This window comes from Theropithecus gelada, chromosome 3 (genome assembly GCF_003255815.1).
Source record: "Theropithecus gelada isolate Dixy chromosome 3, Tgel_1.0, whole genome shotgun sequence".
NCBI classification, from domain to species: Eukaryota; Metazoa; Chordata; class Mammalia; order Primates; family Cercopithecidae; genus Theropithecus; species Theropithecus gelada.
The window spans coordinates 76,640,226-76,658,626 of record NC_037670.1 but is presented as its reverse complement, the minus strand read 5'-3'; the positions used below and the strand labels follow the sequence as shown (position 1 = coordinate 76,658,626).

The 18,401-nt window shown below is 50.4% G+C and overlaps 1 protein-coding gene across 2 annotated transcripts in view; it reads left to right on the top strand.

The window, feature by feature from the left end:
- Positions 1-7,330, top strand: part of EEPD1 (endonuclease/exonuclease/phosphatase family domain containing 1) — a 146,838-nt gene extending 139,508 nt beyond the window's left edge. The window contains exons 7-8 of one of the 2 annotated variants that reach the window (XM_025380449.1): positions 2,810-3,004; positions 4,805-7,330. In XM_025380449.1, the coding sequence (XP_025236234.1) occupies positions 2,810-3,004; positions 4,805-5,004 (395 nt within the window). In that variant the 3' untranslated portion in view covers positions 5,005-7,330. Of the gene's footprint in view, positions 1-2,809; positions 3,280-4,804 lie in introns of those variants that run through there. The other variant, XM_025380450.1, reaches the window with a different exon arrangement.
- Positions 7,331-18,401: the final 11,071 nt, after the last annotated feature.

The window sequence follows — 18,401 nt, the reverse complement described above, 5'->3', positions numbered from 1 at the left end:
TAGGAAGATAACTCAGGCTCCTGTGGATTCTCAGAGGCGAGAACTGCCTTGATGTCATCACCGACGCGGATCCAATCGGAAGAACATGAGTTGTAAGAAATCTGATGTGCTCATTCAAAAAGGGAACCGTTGCACTCCTGAAGCTACACAGAGCTGGCTCTATTGACCCTTGACACCAGCATCACTCCTGATTTTGGAATTGTCCTTTTCAGCCCAGATCTTTGCAGGCCTGCATCCCAACGAAAACCTCCTTCATTATATGGGAACTTTGTTTTCTTCGATATTTAACGAATGTAGCATCTTTCTCTTTGTTCCTTTCCAAGTCTAACTGCACCCTAATTCTGGGGCATTTGTGGTTCCGTTGGTCTGTTGGTCACGTATTTATTGAGTGCCTGCTGATGCACCTGGTGTTGCAGTGGACAGCAGCCGCTTCTGTATGGCTCTTCCATCCTCGCCCTTTGTGATGAGCCCTGGATCTGAGGCCTGGCCCGGTGACTTTGGGCAAACCTTCCCACCTCTGGGAGCCTGTTTCGTACCTGCAGAGGGGAGATGGTGACAGCACCTGCCCCGTGGGTCGTGGCTGTTAAGTGCGGCGCTATCGAGGAAGTGGTTAGCACAGTGCTATGACTATGATTCAAGCTGGCACTGATTTCTCCACGGTGTGGGTGGCCCTGCAGGAGAGGCTTCCTTTCATCCCACCCACTGTCCTCACGCCTCCTGGAGGAGGGCGCCATCTGCAATGCACATGCGCCCTCTGGTGGTGGCCCGAGCGGCTTCCCTTCAGATTCCTTTCCCTCCAGCCGTTATTACGGAAGCACACCCATGGCCAGGAAAAAAAGATTTGCAAAGTGTCTTGGATACATTTACGACTTCGTTTATGAACTGCTTTCCCTAAAGCCTCCTTCACAAGGTGTGGCAGAAATGCCACCTCCTGCTGTGGGACAAGAAGGGTTGGGCAGAGCCCGGGGAATCCTGCAGAGCCCAGCTGGGGGGTGAGTGTTCTTTCAGGACTTCTACTCGCTTTGCTTGGAAAATACTTCCTAACTATCCCACTTCCTCTAGGGTAAATCAGACTGTGGGAGAAATGTCTAAAATGCTTTAAGAGAAAACCTTTCCCCCTTGGATGTCAAAAGGACGCATGAGCCAACTGAAAGAGCTCTCAGTGACCAAAATTGGAAGCATTTTGGGAACAAAGTCAGTGACATAGTACTGGATATAACTCAAGGTATACCTGAGTTATACCTCATGAGTATCCATGAGTCCATACTGATCTAAGTAAATGGTTGAAAAAATTAATAAATGGGAAGAAGAGATCCATCCCTTGTGCAGCAGAATTCCAAATAATGTGTGTAGATACTCCAACCTAAAGGAGGGGGAGCACACCTTAATTTTCTACAAATGGAAGACATCATTTCCACGTATCAAATGAATGTTTTGGTGAGGGATGCAGTGAGAGGAATTTCCTTAGGTTGCTGGGGAGGGTTAAAACCAGAGCAGCCTTGCAAAGCAGGCTGGCAGTATTTATCCAGAGCCTTAACAATGGCCATAGTTTTTCATGAGGATTCTTTATAGTTCTAAGGACAGAAAGCTGCCAGGTATGGTGGCTCACGCCTATAATCCCACCACTGCGGGAGGCCGAGGCGGACGGATCACTTGAGGTCAGGAGTTCGAGATCAGCCTGGCCAACATGGTTAAACCCCGTCTCTACTAAAAATACAAAAATTAGCAAGGCGTGGTGATGGGTGCCTGTAGTCCCAGCTACTCAGGAGGCTGAGGCAGGAGAATCGCTTGAACCCAGTAGGCAGAGGTTGTAATGAACCGAGATTGTGCCACTGCACTCCAGCCCGGGCAACAGAGCGAGACTGTCTCGAAAACAAAACAAAACAAAAAGAACTCAAATGAGATGCTCACTTCAGCATTATTTATAGCAGTGGCTACTGGAAACAGCCTTAAAAGTGCCCAGCAACAGAAAAATGGTACATTATGTGCATCAACATGAGGGATGGATGGATACTGTGGGTTGCCCATTGAATGCCAGGAAGACCCAGGCTTTTCCCCTGGTCTCTTGATCTGAATTTGAGCCTCAGGCAGACAGAGCACAGTTTCCATTTGAGGAGTGGTTGCTGCTTATATCTCCAGCCTCATCTTTAACATCTGGCTTCTTGATACCTTGTCCTAGAGAAGTAGCCAACTGAACCTCAGGGTTTCTTAACTCCCTGGCCTTGCGTGGGTTCCCTCTCATCCTTGTTGAACCGAGCACTTCCGTGCATCCTCTGAGACCCAAGTCAGGCATTGCCTCCTCTGGGAAGCCTTCCCTGACCACCTTTCCCTGTGCTGTGTTGGTTTCATTATGTGTGTGTGTTTTTGCACCTACTCTCTGCTCTTGTCTGTTTTCTGTCTGTCTCTCAGAGCAGGAGTTGCATTTTATTCATCTCTGGATTTCCTGCATAGTAAGTGCCCAGTAAATGTATGTTATGTTGAACTTTTGTTAAATATTTGGGCAAGACACTTAGACCTTTTTTTTTTTTTTTTTTTTTTGTAATGAGATTGGGAACCCATAAGCTTCAACAGGGGTGATTTTTGTGTCACGCTGCCCCTCATTTCCAAACGTGTTACTCCTAATGTTGGTGGCGGGGTGATATGCACACGAAATGTGGAAGAGTTAAGAGAGTGAGAACTGAGAACCGTGCCACAGTCCTAACCCCGTGGAAGTCAAATCAGAACTCAATCCCATTTCAAAGCGCCACGGTCCATGTTGGGTTTTACTTCCCACCAACTCTTAAACTCATTTTCTTCCTTCCACTTGCAGGAGAAAAGGATGTCATTATCTTAGGAGATTTTGGCCAAGGGCCAGACAGCAATGACTATGATATTCTGAGGAAAGAAAAGTTCCACCACCTGATCCCCGCACACACCTTCACCAACATCAGCACCAAGAACCCGCAAGGCTCGAAGTCTCTGGATAACATCTGGATCAGTAAAAGCTTAAAGAAGGTTTTCACAGGTGAGGCAGAACTCACTTGTCCTTTCTCCTGTTCGGGAATGGAGGGAGAGAAACATGTTTGAACTGACAGAAGTCATCTCACCTCCTCTGGGGCATTCATAGGGTTGTGGTTTAGATGACTGTATAACTGCCATTCAGTCAGAGACGGAGTCCAGGAATCCAGGCCCCTGTCAGTCCTGCACTGAGGACCACACAGTGCTTTCCAGCCGTTCTCTAATTGTTTTTGTAACTATTCGTTATTTAATTATATTCAAATATACCTACTGCTTCATAGATTTCTAAATCCTCATTTTTCAAAGTGAAGGGGAGTATGACAAATAATTTTAGAACACCCACTGACCTACGGCAAGCAGATGTGTTCCGGGCAAACCTGGTCATAGATTAGCAGAGTCCTGATTCAGAGATGAGCTGATAACGTTACTTTTAGGACACTTAGTCCTCTAGCAAACATTTGTCAAACGTGCAAGCGCTGTGTTGTAGAATGCAGCGTAGACATGCTGTGAGGTGGACGTGCTGTGAGGTGAGCAGGCGTCTCATGTGGTGTCACAATGAGACAGGAGACATGCTCAGAGCTCCGCAAGGAGCAGGGTGTGGGGGTGATTTCACCCTCCCTGCAAACTGGTAACCTGCTGAGTCAGGAGACAGTCAGCAATATGGAAGAGACAGTAGGGTCTTTTGATGAAAGACAAAAACAGTGTTTCTAAACTCTGGACACTTTGCAAAGCCCCATGGATGCCTATTATACTTCAATGAGAAATTTAAAAATAAGAAAAGTTGCAGGGCCTGGCTTTTATTGCAAGAGAGACTAACGGGCAGCCAAGGCCAAGATCTTCAAGACTAGGACATCTAGGCTTGACTCTCACCCGCTTCTCCCCTCTCTCTCGGGGCACTAGTTTCCTATTGTACTCTGTCATGGGAGGACCCAAATGATAAAGAAAATGGGTCTCAGGGGAGTGACAATCATCAAACTAGCCTCGGTTTGCAGAAATGCTCTATGGGCCAGGAGCAGAGGCCAGCCCATGGCCTTCGCAGGCTCCCAGGAAGGTGCCTATTGAAGGAAGAGAGCTGAGCCAACAGGGCTGGAAGGAAGTTGGAAATCCTTTCAGTGGTTCCCTTCCTGTGAAGTTGCTGAGCTCAGGGAAGAGTTGCCCCCGCTATAGAACAGTCAGCAGTGTGTGCCAAAGCTCCACCCAGAATCCAGGCCCCTGTCAATCCTGCGCTAAGGACCGCACAGTGCTTTCTAGCCATTCTGTAATTGTTTTTGTAACTATTCATTATTTAATTATGTTCAAATATACCTCCTGCTTCATAGATTTCTAAATCATCATTTTAAAAATACTGTTACTTTCTCATAAGCTTCTGTAATTTTCTCTTTTTTACCCTTTCTGTAGAAAAGATTTCTACCCCTAACCCCCTTAGTGGCTTTTGCTTTGCAAAATCGGACCTTTGCTTTGGACTTGGGACATCTTTCTGAGGCGTGTGTCTCTGTCTTGCGATCAGATTGACAGCAGCGCGTGTGTGAGGACAGGTCAGCCCATGTGTCCGGATGGACAGGAGGCCTGGCCTCTGGGTGGTTTCATTACCTAAATGCAGAAACCCTCGTTTATGTGGAAAATCAAATTGGCCAAGACCTTTCATATGCACAGGCAAATGCAGAGGCACCTTCCGGCTACCTGAGGCAGCCTCTCCGGGCACCCCGGCCTGTAGACATGCGGAGTGACCCTCCACCTGCCAGCCCAGGACCCCCCACACCCACCCCACCATCCTGATTCCCGGTCTCTTCCCTTCCTCTCCCTTCAGGTCACTGGGCTGTGGTGAGAGAAGGCCTCACGAACCCTTGGATTCCGGATAACTGGTCTTGGGGTGGGGTGGCTTCTGAACACTGCCCAGTGCTGGCCGAGCTCTACACCGAAAAGGACTGGAGCAAGAAGGACGCCCCTCGGAACGGCAGCGGGGTGGCCTTGGAGCGAAGTGAAGCCAACATCAAGCACGAGCGATGATGACACCAAATCCATGTGTCCACCCTCGGACCCCAGGAGGGCACAGCCAAGGAGTGAGCCCTGCGGGGTGACGCTTCAGGGCCAGAACTGCCTTTTAATTTTTATTCTCAGAGCATCAGCACTTGGGGCCTTGCCCCACGCCTTCTCTGTGGACCATTCAGGACCTCCAGTGGGGGTGGCGTGCCAGGCGTGTACCCCACCAGGCAGGCAAAGCAGAAGCCGGCGGGGAGTGGAGACGCCTTTTATCTCTGGATGCCACGGAGCTGAGCAGCATTGGGCTGGCTGTCTGCTGCTGACTGGATGGCGGCACAAGGACAACATGAGCAGAGGGAGGAGAAGAAGGGGTGCTCAGGCTGCCGGCCGCAGCCCAGCAGCACCAGAAGCACTCATTTCTGACCACCAGGCTGTGACGTTCGGCTGTGCATTACAGAAAGCTTTTAACTGTGATCGGGCACTCTGCTCAGATACATTGAGTGGCAATTTTTAGTTTTGTTTTGAAAAAATAAACAGAGATTAACCTGCCTGGCTGCAGTGAGAGCATGGGACAAGTCCGCCACCGCCCTCCGCACCGCCCCCTCCGCCCCGGCCGCAGTGTGTATTTGCACCACGGCAGGTGCCTCTGTGTAGAGCCGGGGTTGAGCCCTGGCCGGCTTCATCTCCCCTGCGCCTTTTATGTCCCCACCTTGAGGGCTTGCAGAGGCGCCTCTCAAGCCCCCACCCACTTGCCTGGACCTCTGTGAAGCCTCTCTGTCATCTCCCCTTCCCAGCCCTCCTTCATCTCCTGCCTCCTTCACCAGCCTGGCTTTTGCCTGGAGCACCATTAGTTTAGTTCTCTTTTCAGGACAAGAATTCTCTCAGGGTGGTATCGCCTCCTCCCTCCTCCCCACGCACTCCAGTTTTTAGCCCGGAGCCTCCTGTGGTTGGCTATCAGGAATGTGTGCTGTGTCAGGATACATAGGAAGTTAGACCTCGGAGTATTATGGAGAGTGCCCCTCCTTGTGGTCGGAAGTGGGGGCAGTTGGTTGTGGGGCTGGAGAGAGGTTGTGGGGAGGAAGCGAGGATGCGTGCCTGCCACTAGGCATCTGCATCCCTGAGCCCAGGCCAGGAGGGATTTCCCTTAGGCAACACCATCCCAGGGAGATTGGCCACAGTGCCCATTTCACAGCTGAAGAAAGTGAGGCTTAGAGAGCTCGACCTCCTCAAGGTCACACCACTGGGTAAATAGAGGGGACGCAGACTCAGGTTTTGCTGTGTGCTCACATTTCAACTTTATGCTTAACATGAATGAAAAAATATGGAAGTAAATAGTGAAAAGGTGAGTTATGAGCTTAGATTACCTAGATTATTGCAGTATCCCATGGAAGCTGAGGGCTTATTCCTCTTTCCACACCGAACACTAAATGTAGACCAGTATCAAGAACCCTCCTGTCCCCAAGCAGTGTAAACCCAGTGGCTTCTCTGATGTGGAGCTGATGGGCCATGAAGGGGGCCCATTTTTCCCCAAAGGCCATCCTTTTGGGGCCACCTGGCTCCAAGGAGCATCGCTGCCCTTGGGGACGGGAAGGGAACCCTCTTCCAGGAGCTCTAAGAGTACTTGGGAATCAGTTGTGTCCATTCTGAGGTCTCCAGTGGGAGGGTGGCAACTGCTGTCCCTGGGTTCAGGCTGTGCTTCTGGAAGCGTCGAAATGGGATGTCTGAGCCTTGAGGAAAAGCAGCAAGGTTAGCATTAAAGTCGAGAGGGGCAGCTCAGGATGCTACCAGGGAGCACATCATTTCTGGTGTCTCGTCTAAAGGTAAAACCTTCCCTATATTCGCCAGCCAGATGTCCCAAATCCCTTTATCTAGATTGCTTTTTGCACCAAAGCTGTGGACAGAAAAGCCTCCTTAAGTGAGCTGAGGGCAAAGGAAATGGAATCAGATGACTTGTGTGTGCGTAATCGGGCTTGAGCCAGAGGCTGGGGAGCTGAGTCCCAGCCACACCTCACTGGCCCTTTTGCTTTTCACGCCCAGGAATCAGTGGCCCAGGAAGTGTGCTGGGCAGCTGTTCTTACTCCAGCTCAACCCATTGGGTGTTGGCTGTTTTGGTTTTAGTTGTTGCTTTGTATTTTGTTGTTTTAATTAATAGGCTTTATTTGTAAGAGCGATTTTATGTTTACAGAAAAATTAGGCACAAAGGGATTCCCATGTCCCCCCTCTTCTTTGCATATTTCCCCTCTAATTAGCATGTTGCATTAGTGTGGCACTTTGTTATAAATGATGAACTTGTATTCATTATTATTAGCTACAGTTCATAGTTTATATTAAAGTTCACTCTTTGTGTTGTGCATCCTATGGGTTTTGACAAATGTATAATGACATGTATCGCCATGCTACGGAATCATTCAGAATACTTCCTCTGATCTAAAAATGCCCTTGTGGTGGGGCATGGTGGCTCACGCCTGTAATCCCAGCGCTTTGGGAGGTGGAGGCGGGCAGATCATTTGAGGTCAGGAGTTCAAGACCAGCCTGACCAACATGGTGAAACCCCATCTCTACTAAAAATACAAAAATTAGCCAGATGTGGTGGCGCATGCCTGTAATCCCAGCTACTCGGAGGCTGAGGCCTGAGAATTGCTTGAACCTGGGAGGTAATTGCAGTGAGCTGAGATCACACCATTGTACTCCAGCCTGGGCAACAAGAGCGAAAAAAAATACCCTTGTTCTCCACCTATTCATCCATGCCTCCCTCCCCTTAACCCATGACAATCACTGCTCTTTTCACCATCTCCGTAGTTTTGCTTTTCCAGGGTGTCGTTTGGTTGGAATCATAGAGTATGCAGCCTGTTCGGGTGGGCTTCTGCCCCTAGCCACATGCATTTTAAGGCTGTTCTGTGTCTTTCTGTGGCCTGACAGCTCCTTTCTTTTTCCTGCTGAGTCATGTTCCACTTTGTGGAATTGACCTGCCTCCCTTGGATTGTTTCTGCGCCTTCCCCAGAGCTTCCTCCCACCGCTGTCCCAGCTCCACCCACAAATGCCACATTTCTGTCTGAGTCCACCTGTTCCATTCTCCCTCTCCATTCTTTTCTTGCTTCTCCATCTTCCAAGATCGTCTGAGAAGGGGCCTAACTGTGAATGACTTTGTTGGAGAAGCCAAGGGGAGTCCCCTGCTGCTGACCCAGGGTTGGGAGGAGAAGAAGGGATTAAGTACCAGAAAAGCTCTTACAGTTCCACAGGTGCTGACTGGGAGCCCATGATATTCTCCCAGCTCTCCCTATCATAGGAGAACCGCAGGCAGCCAACTGTCCCTTCCTGGCCCCGATGGAACCTCTCTCCTCTCCTGCCCATTGCCCGCCACAGATCAGAGATGGCTCTTTCTATGCAGGGGTGGGGCCCCAGCCATCTCTATCAGCTCTGCCGGCACTGCAGGGGTGACTGACTAGAGGCCAAAAGCCCTCCTGGGCCTCAGATAACCAGGCCCAAGCTTTGACTCCCTCATGGCTGCTCTAGGGACTGCAAGGGAGGACACGGGCTTTGCCTTTCCTAAAGGGCTGCTTTCTTCCGAAGTCAAGGGGATGCTGTTTTCTTCTTTGTGTTCCTTTAGTTCTGACATCAGAATTCTCCTCAGTGCAGATGACATCGCTCCCTGGAATGGGTGAGAATCCTAACACCTGGGTTTTCAGTTCTGCCCAGCATGGCCTAAGTCTCTACCCTCTGTGCAGGGGAGATAAGTGAATCTCACCTGAGACAGCCACAGGATTTGTTTTCTGGGGAAAGGAATTAATGACTTGAACAGCACTCACTGGTCTTAAACTCAGCACACATTTTCAAATACCCACTGCCCCCACTTACTGACTCCTTACCGTTCTAAGCACTTCATACTTTAAACTGACTCAATCCTCAGAACAGTGCAATCAGGTTGGTCCTATTATCTTTCTTCTGTTCCTTTTACAGAGGAGGAAACTGAGGCATGGAGAAGGTAACCAGGCCAGGGCTGTACAAGGAGAAAGGGCAGAGCCAGAATGCCTGCCCACCAGCGTTGCACTTCTACCAGCACGCCCTGCACCCAGAGGCAAAGTGCCTCTGCCTGGGCTTAGTTGGACATAAACTTGTACACCACAGACAGAGTGGGTGGCACTTCTCCCCTGAGGACCCTGGGGGTGGTGTCACTGCTCGATGGCGACATGCCCAGGATTTGGAGGCAGCAGGCCTGGCTTCTGGCTTCTGTCCCAGCTCTCTGTGTCATAACTGCTGGCCCCTGCACGTTCAAGTTGTCTGGCAAGTCCCAGTTTTCTTGTCTGTTAAGTGAGGACAAAACCTCTCTGAGAAGGTTGTGAAAAATAAACATCTGCCCAGCCCTCAGGGCATCTGACCACAGGGCCAGTGGGATGACACTGCAGGGGAGCCATTTGTTTCCAATGCCCGGACACATCATAAGGGCTCACTAAGTGGCAGCATTTCTAAAAGTCATCTTTCACTGCTTATTTCTTAGTGTTTCCATGTTATCCCCAGGCTCTCTCTGCTCCTTCCAAGCTTTGTGGTTTCCCAACAGCATGTAATTCTGTACTTTCCACTGGGCAATCTGGGCCCTCAGAAGTAGGGACCCCTGGCCCAGTGGTACCTGTCACATGCACACTGATTGTTGAGGAAAACCCAGAGGCTCTCTGAGGGCCAAAAACTGCTGCTCCCAGGCTCCAGCTGTTCCTGGTAGAGAAACTTAGTGGGAAACTCAACAAAGCTGCTTTGGGGACAGCACACACAGCACCTTAGATTTACCCTGAGCACAAGGACAGGCAGCCACTGGGTGAATTCCTGCGGGAAGGAACAACCAACACTCCCTGGGATGGTCACTGGATTTGGCAGGCCCAGCCTCTCCAAGGAGATGTCCACAGAGCAGCCTGCATGAGCAGACACGTTGTGAGTGGCGTTGAGAGGGGCTTGGGAAGGGTAGGCCTTGCAGTCAGGGGACAGGTCATTGTGCTTCTAGAGGAATCCACCAGGAGAGGACTGGAGACGACTGAAGAGCTCATGCCTCGATGTGACCCACCACTGCATCCTGGAGAGAAAACCGCCCTGAGAGGGGCAGTGTTTGCCAAGGGATGCTTTGTTGGTGCAGGAATTGAGGTTTGAGGGTGAATGAGCAAAGGCGTTGGTCACGCAGAGTTGTGAGGACGTAAACACAGACACGTGCTCATGGGTGCACACCAGATACCTTAGTGTACTGTGCTTTATTAATGGGCTTAAGCAGCCTGAGGGCTGTTGGATTTTCGGGGTGCCGGCTGACAAGTCCTAGGGCTGGGCTGGTGCAAGGCTGCATTCGCAGTTCAGTGCCTAGAGATGTTTTCTTGGGCTTGATTCCTACTTATTCCCCCTCAGTAAAGGAATACTTGGATATTTTACTTTGAAATGCTAAAAATAAGGACAGTCCAACTCAATATTGCTTTGAGGTGTGATTTCTAAAGTGGTTTGGATGGAGCCGTCACTGGATCTGGGTGGCTCATTGGTACAGAACTCTCTCTCTGGACCAGGCTGGAAGTTGCAGTGAACCCTCATTCAGAGCCTCTGGGACCAGGCTGACACTGGACACTTCCTTCCTAGGAACTTCATGAACAGCACCTTCTCCAGCCTGCCCACTTAGCAGCTGGCTGGTTAGAATGAATTAAATAAGGGAAATGAGGGAGAGAGGAAGGGGGAGGGGAGAGAGTGATCAAAGTCAAAGCATCCATTCATCCATCCATCCATCCATCCATCCATCCAACTCATATTTACTGAAGGCCTAATGTGTGCCCGACACTTCACAAGATAATTCCTTTTGTGTGAAGGTTACACTTTCACAGAGAAGACAGAATTCATTATTCATAGCTATTGACATTATTACAAATAACAATTATTAAAAAGCCATCTGAAAAAGCTGCATGGCAATTTAGGGGGAAAAAAGCCCTGATTTAAGATAAATAATCCAGTTCAGTAAACATTTTTTAAATTAGGCCCCCCCAAAAAATGGTGCTGACTCCTGAAATGGAGGCCACATGTGTTTGAACAAACTAAAGGCCACCGTGGACGAGCATAGCATGCGAGGCCCATGCTCCCACACTCCCACTCTTTCATGCTCCCATGCTCCCACTCTCTCACGCTCCTGTGCTCCCATGCTCCCCCTCTCCCACGCTCCCATGTTCCCCTGCTCCCCCTCTCCCATGCTCCCATGCTCCCCCTCTCCCATGCTCCCATGCTCCCCCTCTCCCATGCTCCCATGCTCCCCCTCTCCCATGCTCCCATGCTCCCATGCTCCTCCTCTCCCATGCTCCCATGCTCCCACTCTCTCACGCTCCCATGCTCCCCCCTCCCATGCTCCCATGCTCCCACTGTCTCATGCTCCCATGCTTCCGTGCTCCCATGCTCCTCCTCTCCCGTGCTTCTGAGCTCCCACACTCCCATGCTTCCTGTGCTCCACCATTGTGCCATGTGCTTTCGGCCCTGTTCCTACCATGTCTTCTCACAAAACTTTCAGGATTAAGCAATTCCTGGCCAAGAAACAAAAACAAAACTGTCCCATTCCCCAGTGGATTCAGATAAAAACTGGTAATAAAGCCAGGTACTGGCCGGATGTGGTGGTGCACACCTGGAGTCCCAGCTATTCGGGAGGCAGAGGCAGGAGGATTGCTTGAGTCTGTGAGTTCCAGGCTTCACTGAGCTGTGATGGCAAAAACCATCAGGTACGACTCCAAGGAGAGACGTTGGAGCAGAACCAAGCTGGGCCTCTTAGGAACTGGGTCTGAGATGTGCACATACTAATGTGGTAGCAAGATCCCTAGTGTCTGACCTCATGAAGCCAAAAACATCACCACTATCGGGACAGTTCAACGTATTTTATTACGGAAAGGAATTTTCTCTTTGTTCCTATGCTCTGAACTTGCGGTTTGGCTCAGTAATAAATATGTAAGACTTTTTTTTTGAGCTGCTAAAAAAATAAAGTTCTCCACAGGACTCATAGAGAACCACGCAGGCAGAGGTGGGCTGGAGTCAGCTCCCCCTACTTTCTCGTAGGAGCTGATTGTTCAATTTTCAGGAATTTTGCCAGCCAGCTGTTAGTTATTGGTAACTTGGCCTTGCCCTTGGTGGGAGAATTTACGCCATGGAGATTGACAAAGGCTACAAATCGGAACACTTTCCACTGAGAGCCCGTTGTTAAACATTTACCAGCACATCACCAAGACCAGGGCTTGGTTCTTCAGTGTAAAACATGGGTGGAGACCCAGCTCCTCCATAGCTGGGAAGAAACCAGAGGATAGAGATGCTTCAGTCTGGAAAGACAGAGCCTATCAGCTTATATGAACAAAGTCTGGAAACCACACAAACTGCCAAACTATACTGAGGGAGAAGCCCAGTCTCCTCATTGAGCCTTGCGATTTTTAAAGCATGAATTCTGTTATTTTAAAATGAAAACAAGTACCGTCTTCTACAGTCAGTTCAGAGTCTTGACTGCCCTTCTAGCACCCTTCCTCATTGCTGACCCTGAGCCTTAGCCTGTGCTTTCCCTCCTGCCTAAAATCTTCTATCCACTGGAATCCCAGAAACCCTTCCCAATCCCTGCCCCAACCTCCACCTCCAGGGTCTTCTGCAACCGCTCCATCCCATGCCGGTTCCCAGCCTGCCTCGACTCCAGTGGTCCTAAACGTCCACGGGATTTCCTTGGCACTTATTTGCTTGCTGTCTTGCCTTGTTACTTAACATCAGATGGAGGTCCAAGTGGTTTCCAATGGGGAGAGGTGCATTTCGCAATGTTTAGAGACATTGTTGGTTGTCACAGCTGGGGTGATGGTGCCACTGGCACCTAGTGGGTAGAGCCCAGGGATGCTGCTAACATCTTACAATGCAGACAGCCCCTGCTCCTCCAACAAGTCTGGCCCCAATTGTCAATAGTGCAGAGGTTAGGAAGCCCTTTTGTACACTAGTGACCACGTCCTAGTTCAACCTCACTCTCCAAAGATCCAAGCACAGAGCCAGGCATGTCATAGACCTTCAATTGTTTGAGGTAAGTGTGCCTTCACTCACCTCAGGGCTTATTTCCAGAACACATTTCTTCTACCATGATTACCACCCACTCCCACCTCCCTCCTCTCTCTTCCAAACCCTGATTGAAAATATAGGGCAGGGCGCGGTGGCTCATGCTCGTAATCCCAGCACTTTGGGAGGCCGAGGCAGGTGGATCACGAGGTCAGGAGATCGAGACCACGGTGAAACCCCGTCTCTACTAAAAATACAAAAACTTAGCCGGGCACGGTGGCAGGCGCCTGGGCACCTGTAGTCCCAGCTACCAGGGAGGCTGAGGCAGGAGAATGGCCTGAACCTGGGAGGCAGAGCTAGCAGTGAGCCGAGATTGCACCACGGCACTCCAGCCTGGGGGACAGAGCGAGACTCCGTCTCAAAAAAAAAGAAAATATAAACAAGTACGAATTATATAAATTGATAGATAACAAGAACGGGTTATCAACAGAAGCCTGCAGCGTCAGAGGTTCACCTGGGTACTGTAGGGCTTGCAAGCCTTTCCAGAAATGTGCCTTTTAAACCTCTGCAAGCTGAACCCTGTTCTCTGTCTGGCCACCTCCCAGTGGCTTTACTTCTGTCCCTCACCAACTTAGCTGTTGTCATACAGATTGCAGAGACATTCTTGCTGCACAGAAACCAGATGTAGTTGTAAGAATAATTTACGATGGTTCCATCCATCCACATTAAAAAATAGTTCCTTATCAGCCAGGCGTGGTGGCTCATGCCTGTAATCCCAGTACTTTGGGAGGCAAAGGTGGGAGGGTCACCTGAGGTCACGAGTTCAAGACCAGCCTTGCCAACATGGTGAAACCCCCCCGCCCCCTTTACTAAAAACACAAAAATTAGCCAGATGTGGTGCTGGGCTTGTAATCCCAGCTGCTCGGGAGGCTGAGGCAGGAGAATCACTTGAACCCAGGCAGCAGAGATTGCAATGAGCCGATATCGCGCCATTGCACTCCAGCCTGGGTGACAGAGCGAGACTCAACCTCAAAAACAAAAAAAAGTTCTTTATCATCTGTAGTGGGTCAGGCATTGTACTAAGCAGGGGTGAGGTTGTGTCTTTGACAGCCATAAGACACTCACCACTAACCAATCAGATCAGACACTAGACTAAGGAGCTGGGCCAGGGAGACAGACAGACACGCAGACATGGACACACCCAGACAGACAATGATACTAGGAAGGGGCAAGGCAGGACCACAGCAAAGGCCCCAGTGAAAGGCAGCGCCACCACGGGCAGGTGCTGTTCTGGCCCCGTCCTGGAGAATGGGGCTGGCAGAAGCTCATGGCCCTCCTGGGAAGGCCAGTTCCCAGGACTGTCCCCAGAGACTCTGGGGATGAATGAGGTATGGCCCAAGCTTGTGGGAAAATTGCAAATCAACATTGCATCCTGGAGGAACACTTTGGTTTGGCCTCAAGTCACTGTCCTTTCATTTCTCTGCTGACCACAGTGAGTCCCCTGTGTGAGGATGACTGGGTGGAGGTGGCATCTTGCTAGCTGATTGCCTTCCAGTGGAGCAGGGACCATCTCTTAGGTGGACAATGAATGCAAATTGAAATTTTTCAAAGAATTTGTCAGCCACATTAGAATTGGTATTTATCGAGGGCTTATTAGGGCCAGAAGTTATATTAGAAACTTTATGAATATTTCTCATATAGTTCTCCAGACAATCCAATGAAACATGGCTTAGTACCCAGGGTTCCAGGGCTCAGAGATGAACAATTTTCCAGAAGCCAGTAGTGGAGGTGGAAGCTGAAAACAGCCTAACTCCAAAGCCCGTGTTTTTTTTGTTTGTTTGGTTTTTGAGACAGAGTCTCGTTCTGTCACCCAGGCTGGAATGCAGTGGCACAATCTCAACTCACTGCAACCTCTGCCTCCCAGGTTCAAGCAATTCCCTTTCCTCAGCCTCCCCAGTAGCTGGGACTACAGGTGCACACCACCATGCCCGGCTAATTTTTGTATTTGTAGTAGAGATGGGGTTTCACCATGTCGGCCAGGCTGGTCTTCAATTCCTGACCTCAGGTGATCAGTCCACCTTGGCCTCCTAAAGTGCTGGGTTTACAGGTGTGAGCCACCAGGCCCGGCTAAAGCCAGAGTTCTCAGCCCATACTTTCTTAGCCCATACTTTTACTCTATTTCTCTCTCTCTCTCTCTCTCTCTTCCCCCCCCCACCCTCCCTCTCTCTCTCTCCCTCTCCCTCCCTCCCTCTGGGTGCGTGTGTAAAACAAAGGAGCATTTTTGTTTTCATTCTTAAATATATTCTTAATTTTCTGCAATGAATGTGAAAGCATCAATTTGATAATCAGAAAGGAAATAATATAATCACAAGCACAAAGCTGAGTTAAGGAAAAAAGGACTGAACTGACTTCCCTTCATCTTACAGCCTGTAGGCCCCTTCCTCCCCTGGGGGTGCTGCTGCTCCAGCTCCTTCCTGTCTCATCTCCCTTCCTATCTCATCTTTCCTTAGGGAGCTGTCTTGAGAGAGAGGCTGGGACACTGGTCTCCCCCCAACAGGTCCTGAAGGCCGTGACTTACCCAAGCAGAGCCCCAGGCACCACTCCCTTCTTCAGAAGTTATCAGAACGACCCTCAGGCAACTTCCTCCGGGTCAGCCCAAGGGCCTTTCCCACACCCCTGGGCCCAGCCTCAGGTGTCTGGCGTTTTTCCTAAGTGGAATCAGGGAAGATGTCTCAAATCATGCCAGGCAGCAGCCATCTGGAAAATTGCTGATGGCTTAGCACCCTCGGCGGGCCTGGTGGGTGAGGAGGTTCTTCCGGCCCTGGGCTCCTGCCTCCTGGGCCTTCTCAGTCAGCGCCTGCACCCAGGGCAGGAGCAGCCTCTGTGGAAGGGTGAGACAAGCTGGCTGCAGCGCAGGACGGCTCTGCTGGTTGGGTAGAGAGGAGACAGCGGAGGAACTTCAGCCTCTCCGAAGAGTAAGAGCTGAGCGAAGCTGTGAAAGAGGCATCCTCGCTTGGCTCATGGTGGGTACCTTTAGCCCTTGAAAGGCTCAGTTCCAGCCCAGACTGAGAAATGGCGGAGCCTCGCCACAGCAGAGCATTCCGCTCCGGGAATGAATGGTGGAGCTCCAGGGCTTCCAGCTTCCTCCTCCCCGTTAGCGGCCTCTCCTCCTGGGCCCTGCAGCCTGGGCCTGCCCTTCCTCAGCCCGGAAGGCAGGAGGTTTCATAAAACAGAATTAGAAGTGCAAGTTTTCTAGAATCTTCAGGATTAGTTAATAAACAGATGGTCTATCTCTTCCCCCTTCCCCTGCATGGGAAATATGAGAGGATTGAGTAGAGTTAGAAATCCACTTAAATTTGCAAAACGTAGATAGTTGTTGAACCTGGGTCAAGGGAACACAGGGGTTCATAATACACTTCTTTCTACTTTTGTGTATGTTTGAAATGTTTCACAGCACAATTAATACGATGCATAAATAATAAAAAGCCCGAGACACAAAAAATAATAAAACACACTTTTTAAAGGAATACATGCTTATATTTACTTAAAGTATAAATAAAATTGATACTTTTTTTTTGAAGTGGAGTTTTTGCTCTGTTGCTCAGGCTGGAGTGCAGTGGCACGATCTTGGCTCACTGCAACTTCCACTTCCTGGGTTCAAGCGATTCTCCTGCCTCAGCCTCCCGAGTAGCTGGGATTACAGGCATGCGCCGCCACGCCCGGCTAATTTTTTTGTGTTTTTAGTAGAGATGGGCTTTCACCATGTTGACCAGGATGGTCTCGAACTCTTGACCTCAGGTGATCCACCAGCCTTGGCCTCCCAAAGTGCTGGGATTACAGGCATGAGCCACTGCGCCTGGCCAAAATTTATACTTTTTAAAGGAATCAGCAAGTACTACATTTCCCTGTAGACCAAGGTGCCAGCGTGCTCGCAGTTAGGGGTGGGCGTGTGTGGGAGGGATTTGCCTCTGTAATTCCTTCCCTTTATGCCAGTCTCTGGAAAGAATCACCAAAAGGAATTCAGTGTTTAATTCTCAAAGGGGAACATTAAAATGTATGTATTTGGAGGGTAAAATGTACGTATTTGGAGGGTAAATTAAAAGTCCCAGAGAGAAAAGAAGAAAGGGCTATTTTAAAGCCCTAGGTTGCTTTTTGTGTGTTAATCACCCATTGGGCACCCACCAGGATAGGCCCTGGGGGTGGGGCTGGGGGAGAGGGAGCAGGAAGATCCCTGCCTTCCAGGGCCACCCCTCCCTGGTCTGGGTCATACGTGTCTCCAGAGCAGCGCTCCTGCAGCTGCGCAAGCCTGGACGGGAAGCTGCTAGCCAGGCTGGAGTGGGATCCTCTTGTATTCCGTGTTCTCCTCTCCGTGAGTCTCCGCTAAAGATGTGGCCAGGAGGAGTCTGAGCACCCACCAGGTCAAAGGGAAACTTCTTTCTCTCCCGGCTCAGAAAAGCCTCACCCAAGAGCCAGGCAAAACAATTCATCCCTCCATCTTCTGTCACATGTAAGAAAACCACGGGTCCCCTTAATGAAATTTATTTTGTTATTTTTTGAGATGGAGTTTCCCTCTTGTTGCCCAGGCTGAAGTGCAGTGGTGCCATCTCAGCTCACTGCAACCTCTGCCTCCTGTGTTCAAGCCATTCTGCTGCCTTAGCCTCCCGAGTAGCTGGGATTACAAGCGCCTGTCACCACGCCTGGCTAATTGTTGTATTTTTAGTAGAGACAGGGTTTCACCATGTTGGCCAGGCTGGTCTTGAACTCCTGACCTCAAGTGATCCACCCGCCTCGGCCTCCCGAAGTACTGGGATTACAGGTCTGAGCCGTGCCACTGCCCCTTCTACCACCCCTGCCTTAATGAAATTGAACCCTGAGCCTCCAGGCTGGGGATGCCTGGGATTGGTTCTCCTCTGCTGAGAGGGCCTGAGCAGGCCAGCCCAGCCATCTGCCCAGAGTCTCGTTCCTGCTGTGGCCACAGGGCACTCACCTTCCCACCCGGAACACTCCTGTCCGCAGCACAGCTAGGCCTGGCTGGAGCAGGTAACCCAGCCTTTACCCAAGACTTAAGGAGAGCAAAGAAGAAACAGCCCCAGGGAATCATGAAAGCAGCTTTATGTGACCTACAAGGTGGAGCGTTCTCACCCTCAGCTTGTGGGAGCAGATGGGTGGTCTCCCTGCCTGGCCCCACCTGGCAGACGCCAGCAGCCCCTGCCTCCTGGGAGGACCTTCAGTAGAACTGGACAACGAGGGCTCACTCTGAGTGAGGCTCAGAAGTGGACAGCGATGAGACCTCCTGCCTGTCTAGGGCTGTCATGTGAGTGCCACTGTTTATGAGACAGGGTCTTACTCCATTTCCCAGGCTGCAGTGCAGTGGTGCAAGCATGGCTTACTGCAGCCTCGACCTCCTGGGCTCAACC